The sequence below is a fragment of the Chiloscyllium plagiosum genome, chromosome 25 (assembly GCF_004010195.1).
Source record: "Chiloscyllium plagiosum isolate BGI_BamShark_2017 chromosome 25, ASM401019v2, whole genome shotgun sequence".
Classification (NCBI taxonomy): domain Eukaryota; kingdom Metazoa; phylum Chordata; class Chondrichthyes; order Orectolobiformes; family Hemiscylliidae; genus Chiloscyllium; species Chiloscyllium plagiosum.
In genome coordinates this window covers 50,676,370-50,687,881 of record NC_057734.1, presented here as the reverse complement: position 1 = coordinate 50,687,881, position 11,512 = coordinate 50,676,370, and the positions used below count along the sequence as shown (strand labels likewise).

The window sequence follows — 11,512 nt, the reverse complement described above, 5'->3', positions numbered from 1 at the left end:
TCCTGATGCGGTTTCCTCTACATTGGGGAGACTGGATGCCTACTCGCGGAGTGCTTTAGGGAACATCTCTGGGACACCTGCACCAATCAACCCCACTGCCCCATCGCCGAATATTTCAACTCCCCCTCCCACTCTGCTGAGGACATGCAGGTCCTGGGCCTCCTATATTGCCACTCCCTTACCACCCGACGTCTGGAGGAAGAACGCCTCATCTTCCGCCTCGGAACCCTTCAAACCCCAGGGCATCAATGTGGACTTCACCAGTTTCCTCATTTCCGCTCCTCCCATCTTACCCCAGTTCCAATCTTCCAGCCCAGAACTGTCCTCGTGACCTGTCCCACCTGTCAATCTTCCTTCCCACCTATCCACTCCACCCTCCTCTCCAACCTATCACCTTTACTCCCACCTCCATCCACCTATTGCACGCTCAGCTACATTCTCTCCACCCCCGAGGCCCCCAGCCCCATTCCTGATGAAGGGCTTTTGCCCGAAACATTGATTTTCCTGCTCCTCAGATGCTGCCTGACCTGCTCTGCTTTCCCATCATTCTCTAATCTTAACTCTAATCTCCAGCATCTGCAGTACACCCTTTTGCCTGCACATCTTTGGACTGTGGGAGGAAACCGGAGCACCCGAAGGATACTCATGCAGACACAGGGAGAATGTGCAACTCCAGACAGTCACTCAAGGCTGGAATCGAACACAGGTCCCAGGAGCTGTGAGGCAGCAGTGCTAACCACTAAGCCATTGTACTGTCCCAATTCTGCACCATCCAAGTTCTGTACCATCTGGAAATTTGAACATTATGTCCTGTACACCCAAGTCCAGGCCATTTACATTACCAATCAAAGCAGTTATTCTTATGGACACCATGCACCTTCCACCAGTCCAAAAAAACAACCATTCACCACTGTCTCTCTTTCTTGTCACTCAGACAACCTCATTTCCCTACTACTACTGTCTCATTTTCTCCACTGACTTCAACTACGCTGACCAGCCTGTTGCGTGACACTTTGCCAAGTGCCTTCTGGAGTTCTATGTGCACCACTTCAATTGCATTTCTTTTATTCACATTTGGGATGACTGGCCCAGCATTTACTCCTTGCTCCTTGTTGCCCTTGGGAAGGTAGTGTTGAGCTGCCTTCTTGTAACGCTGCCAGTCCATGCAGAGTAAATAGATGCACAACGTCATAGGGGAGGAACTTCAGGATTTTGTTCCAGAGACACCAAAGGAGCAGCAATATGCTTCCATGTCTGGATGGTGAGTGGCTTGGAGGGGAACTTACAGTTGGTAGCTTTTCAATGTATCCTAATCTAATCTAATCTAATCTTCTGCCCTTGGCCTTCAAGATGGAAGTGATTATGGCTTTGGAGGATGCTATTTCAGGATCGTCATCAATCCTCTCTGTTACCCCATGAAAAACAAAATCAAGCTTTTAACAAGTCCATGCTAACTTTCCTTCATCAACTCCCACTTTTCCAGGTGGTTTACAATCTTGGCCCAGATTATTGACGAGCCTGGCGTTGCTCAGTTTATTCTTGGATCCTTTTTGAATAGGGTGTACCATTTGCACTTCACCTGTGGCAGCACCTTGTATTTAAGGGTGATTAGAATATTATATCCAGTTCCTCCACAATTTCTGCCCCTACATCCCTCAATGTATCTGATCTGGTCCAGGTGCCTTACCAACTGAAAGTAGATTCCTTATTTTTAGCAAATTTTGGCTCATCCGATTTTTCAACTGCCTCCTCCATCGCAATATTTTTGGCAGCATCATTTTCTTCCCTGGGAAAGACAAAGTTTTCATTTATTATCTGAGACATGCCTTTTGATTTTTAAGCCCTAATTCATACCTTTCTCCTTTACCTGTGGTAGGAATACAACTGCTTCGCCACAAGAGGTGCAATAATATGTTAGCTGTCCCCATCATCTTGTCTCCGTTCTTCCCTTTTTTTCCTTTCTCTCCCACCACTCTGTTTTTCCTATAATCAGTCTTTTACAGGCCTCCTAATAGTCCTAGAATCATTGAAGAAAGGATAGGGAAGGTGATTCAGGAGATGAGTGACAATAATAGGGTGGTTGTTATGGGAGACTTTAACTTTCCTGATATTGATTGGGAAAGCTATAGCTCAAATTCGTTAGATGGGTCAGTGTTTGTTCAATGTGTCCAGGAGAGTTTCCTGACACAATATGTAGACAGGCCAACAAGAGGTGAGGCCATACTGGATTTGGTTCTGGGTAACGAACCAGGCCAGGTGTTAGAATTAGAGGTAGGTGAGCACTTTGGGGATAGTGACCATAATTCGGTGATTTTTACTCTCATGATGGAGAGGGATAAGTGTGTACTACAAGGCAAGAGTTATAGCTGGGGTCAGGGAAATTATGATGCGGTGAAGCATGACTTAGGATGTGTGGCTTGGAAAAGTAGACTCCAAGGCAAGAGTGTAAATGATATGTGGAACTCGTTCAAGGGGCAACTGTTGAGTGTCCTTGATAATTATGTATAAGGGGGGGTAGATATAGGACTGAAGTTAGGGGTAGGTTCTTCACTCAGCGAGTCGTAAGTTCATGGAATGCCCTGCCAGTAGCAGTGGTGGACTCTCCCTCTTTATGGGCATTTAAGCGGGCATTGGATAGGTATATGGAGGATAGTGGGTTAGTATAGGTTAGGTGGGCTTGGATCGGCGCAACATCGAGGGCCAAAGGGCCTGTACTGCGCTGTATTCTTCTATGTTCTATGTTCTATGTTCTACCTCTCACAAGAATGATCCACCCGATCTCTGTTTTTCACACATTCAAATAAAGCGCCTTTACCTTTGACTGACTGCACCTTACTCACTGATACTTCAATACTTGTACTCTCTCTGTCTCTCTCTGACCCAATCTGCTCACTTTCACTGAGAACTCTACTCTGCACTCTTGACTATGCTCATGTAGCATTTAAATCTGCCCTTTCCCAAAACATTCCATTCCCTTTCTTTAAGCTTAAATCCCTTTCTGAAGATGTAGTTTTTTGCTTTGTCCGTATGTTAACTTAAAACACCTTGGTGACTCTAAAATTTCAAACTAATCATCCACCTTTCAAACATTCATTCCAAATATTTGACCAATAGCCTCCAACCCTCTGACTCAATCCTGTCACTGTCCTCACCTATTTATTCACCCACTCACTCAAAGAGTGGACTTTAACCTTACTGTGCAGCAGCTAATATTCAGAGTTTAGTACTCTTGAAGTGATTCTTCTTTAACTTCTTAAATTCTCTCAGTACCGTTCTTTTCAATCCGCCTTTACAGAATACTAAAACACAAAGTGTTGGAGAAACTCAGCGGGTTTGGCAGGATTGGTGCCGACAGAAACAGTTAATGTTTCAAGTCCAATATGCACTTCTTCAAAAGGGGTTGGAGCATGGTGGTTTTTAAGCTATTCATAGAGGGAATGCAACAAATTGTGAAGATGCCCAGAGCAAAAGGCATACTAGTGGTGAAGGAGCAACAGAGATGTAAAATGGGTATAAATTAAAGTGAGAAAGAAGAAAATGGTTCTGTACCACTGGGAGCAAAGTCAACAAGGCATAAATAAGACACAACTGCAGGGAACTCCAAACCGTACAGTGTGGAAGCAGGCTATTCAGGTCAAGTCCATACCAACCCTACAAAGAGCATCCTACTCAGACCTAGCCACCTGCTCCCCTCCCCATCCCAGTCATCCTGCATTTCCCATTTCTAATCCACCTAGCCTGCACATCCCTGGACATTATGGGCAATCTAGCATGGCCAATCCATCTAATCTGCGCACCTTTGGACTGTGGGAGGAAACCGGAGCACCCAGAAGACATCCACGCAGAAACGGGGCGAATGTGCAAACTCCAGACAGACAGTCGCCCTAGGGTGGAATTGAACCCAGGTCCCTGGAGGAGTGAGCCACCATTCTGCCCAGAAACATTAACTCTGTTTCTCTTTCCACAAATGCTGCCTGACCCCCTGACTTTCTCCAGCATTTTCTACTTTTATTTTAGATTTCCTGCATTCACAATATTTTGTTTTTATCTGTACACAATGCTATCTCAGCACAAACTACCACTCTTTGAATGTTCTAGCCTGTGCACATTTTTCCTTATCATTTTTTAGCACAAATTCTTCTCTACAGATTCTGAGCAATGCAGTGTGCTGTTATTTAGCTTTATCTGTCACAGTCAGTGAGTCATTTTATAGATTCTACACTGAAATCATCTGTGCTTTCCACAGAATTTCCTGTTCTTTGTGGGTTACATTGTGGTGGAATATTTTTCCTCTAATCTTCCCGTGGGATCAATCGTTCAGAACATCAAGAGTTGCCGGGAACAGTTTTACAAACACACAATGTTAGCCAGCTAAACACTCTCTTGTTCATTCAGCCTATCTGCACAATTCTGTTTCACAATATATAAACTTTCCAATCAATTCAAAAGTATGTGATGTCCTGAGAAAGCCAAAAACAACTCAGATAATAAACCAATACAATTTGAATCATGCGGCCAAATTTTCTGGTTTCCAGACTATTCCAGACTTGAAATGTAACTGAAGATGCATGTCAAAACCTTGTGAATGCTTAGACTTCTCATGGGCAATTCCTCAGCTGCACGAACTTCTGAAAATGTCTTTGACTCTGAGCTGGGGTCAGAAGACTTGGACAGTTCTGGGGTATTTACATGGGTACTTAACTAGCACAGGTCAGTTTGGTTAAAACACCCGGGTGAGTCTTAAACTTCAAACCAATCATCCACCCTCCAAACATTCCACCAGCACCCTCCAACTACTCTACTACCCCCCTGACCCAATCTGTCCTCATCTACTCATTCACCTGTTCACTCAAAGAGTGCACTTTAAACTAATTAAGCAATAGCTAGTGCTCCAAAAAGGGAATGTGCCCTGCCTTCTCTCATCACTACCTCACTCTGACAGACTTTCCTGGGAGACACTGTGCTCAGTATTTCTATGACAGGAGGATGCAAGATTTCAGAAGAAGTGCGCAGCAGTGTCAGTTTGGAAGAATTTTCAAGCACATGAGCAATGTACACAGCTGTCTAAAAGTTCAGGTCATAGAATCAGAGGCTTGTGGGATTGTTTGGAAGGAGACCATTTGACCCAATAAGATCACGTTGGCTTCTGAATTTCTGTATGTTTGGTCCAGCTAGTCCCACTCCCCTATCATTTCTCTATAGTCCTTCAAATTACTTCCCTTCACTCCCTCAGCACTGACTCTGTGACAGTGCAGCACTCCCTCAGTGGACTCTGTGACAGTGCAGCACTCCCTCAGTAGACTCTCTGACAGTGCAGCACTCTCTCAGCACTGACAGACCTCCTTACTGTTGATGGCCAATTACGATGAAAGCACAGAATTCAAATAAAATAGACATGAGATGTCTATGTTTGGAATCAAAGGAGATGGGTGAGACATGAAATGAATGTTTCATGTCACTACTACTGTGGAGAAAGGCATGGAAGCTGGGGATCTGGGGTGGGGGGGGGGGGGGGAAGCATTGATGTCTTGAAAACAGTCCACATTGCAGAAGAGGAGGATTAAAAATGCATAAAATTAGATAAATTCCTAGGACCTGACCAAATGTATCCTGAGACATCGTGGGACACTCGGGAAGAAATTGCTTGGCCGCAAAGCTATTTGTATCACTTACAGCCAAGAGTGAGATGCTGGAAGACTGGAAGGTGGCTAATATTGTGTCTTTATTTAAGGCAACGAAATGCCAGGGAACTATGGAGGCTAACATCAGTGGCAGATAGGATGTTAGAAGGGATTTACATGCATTTGGAGAGGGAAGGACTGATTAGGGACAGTCAGCATGGTTTTCTGCCTGGGACATCGTGTCCCACAAAACTGATTAACTGAAAAGGATAGATGATGGCAAAGTGGTAAATGTTAGTTACATGGACTTTAGCAAGGCCTTCAACGATGTTACACCTGGTAGACTGGTTAGTAAAGTTAGATCACGTGGGATTCAGAGAGAACTTACAAATTGGATACAAAATTGGCTTGAGAGTAGAAGACAGAGGTGGTGGTAGTTGTTTTTCAGACTGGAGGCCTGTTATCAGTGGTTTTCCGCAGGGTTCACTGCTAGGGTCCACTGTTATTGCTCATTTACATAAACGATTTGGACGAGAATACAGGAAGCATAGTTCGTAAGTTTGTGGATGACACCAAAATTGGTGGCATAGTTGACAGTGAAGAAGGTTATCTAAGAATACAAGAGGATCTTGGATCAGCTGGGCTAATGGGCCAAGTAGTGACAGATGGAGTTTAATTTAGATAAATGTGAGGTGTTGTATTTTGGTGAGACAAACAAGAGCAGGACTTACATAGTTAATGGTAGGGTCTTGGAGTGTGTTGTTGAACAGAGCAATGTAGGGGTTCAGGTACATAGTTACTTGAAAATGGTGTCACAGGTAGACAAGGTGATGAAGAAGCATTTGGTCATAACACTGAGTATAGGAGTTGCGATGTCATGATGCAGCTGTATCGGACATTGCTGAGTACTGTGTACAGATCTTATCATTCTGATATAGGAAGGAAATTAGTAAATTGGAAATGGTTCATTAAGATTTACAAGGATGTTATAGAGACTGAAGAGTTTAAGTAATAGGATAGGCTGAACAAGTTGGGATTTTTTTCCCTAGCCAATAGGAGGTTTACGGGTGACCTTATACAGGTTTATAAAATCATGAGGGGCATGGACAGGGTGAATAGTCAAGGTCTTTTCCCTACGGTAGGGGAATTCAAAATTAGAGGACATTGGTTTAAGGTAAGAGGAGGATTTAAATGGGACCCGAGGGGCAACCTTTTCATGCAGAGGGTGGTGTGTGTATGGAACGAGCTGCCAGAGGAAGTGGTAGATTCAGGTACAGTTACAACATTTAAAAGACATTTGGACAGGAACATGAATAGGAAAGATTTATGAGGGATATGAGCCAAATGAAGGCGAATGGAACAAGTTCAATTTGGAAAACCAGTTGGCATGGACGAGTTGGATTGAAGGATCTGTTTTCATGCTGTATGTCTCTATGACTATGAGTACTTTCCTACTTACCTATCGAATGTCACAATTGAATCTGCCTCTCCCATTTTCTCAATGAGTTCAAGATCATAACCATTCACTGCATTAAATCTTTCCGATCATGTCACTCTTGCTTCTTTGTCCATCAGCTTTAAACTTCTTTTCTCGGTGAGGGTCACTGGATTTGAACGGTTAACTCTGCTTTCTCTCCACAGATGTTGCCAGACCTGCTGAGTTTCTCTAGCAATTTCTGTTTTTGTTTCAGATTCCCAGCATGTGCAGTTCGTCATTTTACTCCCCTAGTTCTTCATCCTTCCATTGTTAGGAACAGTATTCTCTCCATCTGCACTATATAGATCTCCCATTAATTTGAACACCTCTGTGTGGAGTTTGCACATTCTCCCCGTGTCTGCGTGGGTTTCCTCTGGGTGCTCCGGTTTCCTCCCACAGTCCAAAGATGTGCAAGTCAGGTGAATTGTCCATGCTAAATTGCCAGTAGTGTTAGGTAAGGGGTACATGTAGGGGTATGGGTGGGTTGCGCTTCGGCGGGTCGGTGTGGACTTGTTGGGCCAAAGGGCCTGTTTCCACACTGTAAGTAATCTAATCTCTATCAAATGTCTTCTCAAAAGTCTCCAAGGAGAAGAGCCACCCCTTCTCCGATATATCCCCCTAACTGAGGTCACCCCCTTCTTTTATTGGTACTAGCTGCTATGATTCCATCTGGTGACACTACTGGACAAGCAAGGTCCCAGAATGAAAGCTCACTTGATCGGCTATGTTGTTTTTAAATATAGTTAACATAGTGGTCAGTCACTGAGATATATTTACATAAGTCTGCAGATTTTGTTTAAGAAGCTTTACTAACTGATATTTCCTGTTTAATCCTGTGAATTTTGAAGCCTTCTTACAAAAATATACCAAACTGAGACCTTAACATTTCTTAGCTTTTTAGCTGCAGATTTCTAAACAAACACTTCCAATTTTGAGTTACACAAACCAAACTTCCCTACTGAGATAATTGTGCTTTTCCTGAACTGCTACAGAAAATTTTCTTTCCAGGTTGCCCAGTCAGGTTTCCTTTTAAATACCATAGGGCAGCACAGTGACTCAGTGGTCAGCTCTATTACCTCTCAGTAGTGACCCGGGTTCAATTTCAGTCACAGGCGACTGTCTGTGTGGAGTTCACACATTCTTTCAGTGTCTCTGTCCGTTTCCTCTGGGTTCTCTGGTTTCCTCCCACAGTCCAAAGATGTGCAGGTTAAATGGATTAGCCATTGGAAATGCAGGGATAGGGTAGGGACGTGGGCCTGGGTGGGATGCTCTTCGGAAGGTTGGTGTGGACTTGATGGGCTGAACGGCCTGCTTCCCCACTATAGGGATTCTATTCTATAAAATTTCAGTCTCTGAGTTTTTTAACTTAATTTATTCTGAGCGAGGGCGAAAGTAATGTCTTGCAGTGGTAACATATAGTAAACTCCACAGTATAAACAACTTTCTAATTCTCCAGAGATGCTGCCAGATCTGCTGTGTTTCTCCAGCAATCTCTGTTTTTGTTCCATTAACACTCCATGGGTTTGCAGTCTTTTGCTCTCTGACACATAGTGAATTAGGTCAATAAGATCTTTAGACATAGGAAATGTAGATTATCAAGTCTGCTCTGCTATTCAATGAAATCATGACTGATAACCTTCAACTCCACTTTCCTCCCTTTACCCTATAACCTTTGATTCCCTTCCTGATTAAAAATCTACCTACCTCAGCCTTGATTTAACTTAACTATTCAGGATCAGCAGCTCTCTGGGATAAAGAATTCTACAGGTTGACTACCCTCTGTGAGAAATGTGATGCTGGAAAAAACACAGCAGGCCAGGCAGCATCCGAGGAGCAGGAGAATCGACGTTTCGGGCATAAGCCCTTATGCCCAAAATGTCGATTCTCCTGCTCCTTGGATGCTGCCTGGCCTGCTGTGTTTTTCCAGCATCACATTTTTCAACTCTGGTCTCCAGCATCTGCAGTCCTCTGTGAGAAGAAATTTCTCATTGCTGTATTAAATGGACGACCCCTTACTTTGAGATTATGCCCTTTGGTGTTCACCTCCAGCAATTTGTATTTTAAACTATATAAAGAGGAACATTCTCCAGATGTATTTATCACTTATTGCACTCTCTGGAGAATTTCAGTCCTTATAGCAAACAGTCCACAGTTACTCCTTGCTCCTAGCAGGTTCTGGCATCCCTACTTAGCCAACTAGTAACTTTGAGTGACTGTCACTAGGCTCTTTTCTCAGTTTTACATCCGTTGTAAATGCTGGAACTAAATCTAGCTCAAGCGTTAAGGCCCGTTCTAATTTTCTTCTTCTTTGGCCATTGCAGAACAAACCTCCCAGAGGAGAGAAAGCTACAGGATGCATCTCTTTGACTATAAGCTGTTTCCCTCCCACATCCAGGGATTGTATATGAAAAACTAAAACAGCCTCTTCTCCCTGCTGACCAGAGAACTTGTGCTGTTTGTGATATTCAATGACTTGTAGCGAGATCTGTAACCTGGTCTCAAAAACGGCTTTATCTTTCCATCAAAAGTTGTAAGATCAGCAGCCTCAATTTCCAACTCCTTCAGAACTTGCTGCACCCTTTTCTCTCAGGTAAACCTGACTTTGTTATGAAACTATGCAATTGTTGTCTAGTGTGTCATCAGACACTTCCGCTTATCTTCCCTGGACCATGACTCCACCACAACAGGGTGTTGTTTCTAGGACTATCACTGATCTCATCTACTCTAGAGATCTCCCCTCCGCAGATTTCCAACTCATAGCCTGCATGCTTACAGCCTGCTTCCACCACTTTTCTAAAATCCACAAATAGGACTGTCATGTCAGACTCATTGTTTCAAACTGGTTCTGCCTAAATTCCCTTTCTCCTTATCTTAACTCTACTTTTTCCACTTTGTCCATCTCTGCATACATGATTCTCTTCACACAAGTTGCTATTCTCTGGTCCTAGCCACCTCCTCTTCACCAAAGATGTGCAATCCCTCTATGTGTCCATTCTCCATCAGGATGGTACGAAGGGTCTCCACTTCATGTAAGATGGCAGTGGTGTCCGACGCTCCAGCCGGAGCTCGTCTCCTCCACCTGTTCTTTTTTTCTCCCACTCTTCCACGCTTTTCCGGCCTCTGGAGCAGGGTCTGTAGCGGGGTCTGGAGCGGGGTCTGTAGTTGGTGGCCCAAAGCGGGGATGCCAGTGACCAGGAGTGGGGACACCAGCAACTAGCAGCCCAAAGCAGAGACACAAGTGACCAAAGGCCCGGAGAGGGATGCCAGTGATGAGTGGACTGAAGCAGGGATGCCAGTGACCAGCAGCCTGCTGTGGAGTATGGTATCCGTGGCCCAGTGTGGAGCGTGGCTGCAGCAGCCCAGTGCAGAGTCTGGCAGCAGCCAATGGTCAGACCACGTGGAGGCTCTATCCACTGGTCTGCTGCAGACAGGCTTTGGAGAGACTGCGGCTTTACTTTTTAACTTCCTTCTTGTTTTTCTGATCTATGGATATACTGCACGTAAAGTCAGAAGTCACACAACACCAGATTATAGGTTTATGTGAAATCACAAGCTTTCGGAGCACTGCTCCTTTGTCAGGTTCGTCATTTCACTGTTGGACTATAACCAGGTGTTGCATGACTCCTGACTATGTCCACTCCAGTCCAACACTGGCACATCATATACTCTATATAAGTGTAATGTAACTTTTTTTCTTCATTTCTCTTATTCTGTAACTAAGGATGGTACCTAGGTACTCTATGACATCAGGTTGCAGACAGTTACGCAGTAACTAAACTGTAACTGAAGAAGGTTTACCAGGCTGCTTCCAAAGATGGCGGGACTGATGTATGAGGAGAGATTGACTATGTTAGGATTTTTTTTGCTGGAGTTCAGATGAATGCGGGAGGATGTCACAGAGATTTATAAAACTCTAACAGGACCATACAGTTTAGATGGACGTTCTCAATAGTGGATGTGTCCAGAATCAGGGGTCAGGGATTGAGGGTTCAAGGTAAACCATTTAGGACGGAGATTAGGAGACATTTCTTCACCAAAGAGTGTTGAACCTGTGGAATTCATTACCACAAGAAGTAGTTGATGCCAAAACACTGAACGTATTCAAGAAGCATCTAGATATAGCACTTGGGCTGAATGGGATCAAAGATTATGGGGAGAAAGCAGGATTAACTCGGGATGAACTCGGATTTCACCAGTTTCCTCATTTCCCCTCCCCCCACCTTGTCTCAGTCAAATCCATCGAATTCAGCATCGCCTTCCTAACCTGCAATCTTCTTCCCGACCTCTCCGCCCCCACTTTTCCAGCAACACATTTTCAGCTCTGATCTCCAGCATCTGCAGACCTCACTTTCTCCAGAAAGCAGGATTAGGCTATTGAGTTAGACAATCAGCCATGATCGTGGTGAATGGTGGA

General features: G+C 44.2%; 1 protein-coding gene across 1 annotated transcript in view; it reads left to right on the top strand.

Moving 5' to 3' along the window:
* The first annotated feature begins 1,178 nt into the window (after positions 1–1,178).
* chchd10 (coiled-coil-helix-coiled-coil-helix domain containing 10) overlaps positions 1,179–11,512 on the top strand; it is a 21,158-nt gene continuing 10,824 nt past the window's right edge. The window contains exon 1 of the mRNA XM_043715291.1: positions 1,179–1,261. Coding sequence (XP_043571226.1) covers positions 1,179–1,261 — 83 coding nt within the window. The remainder of the gene's footprint in view (positions 1,262–11,512) is intronic.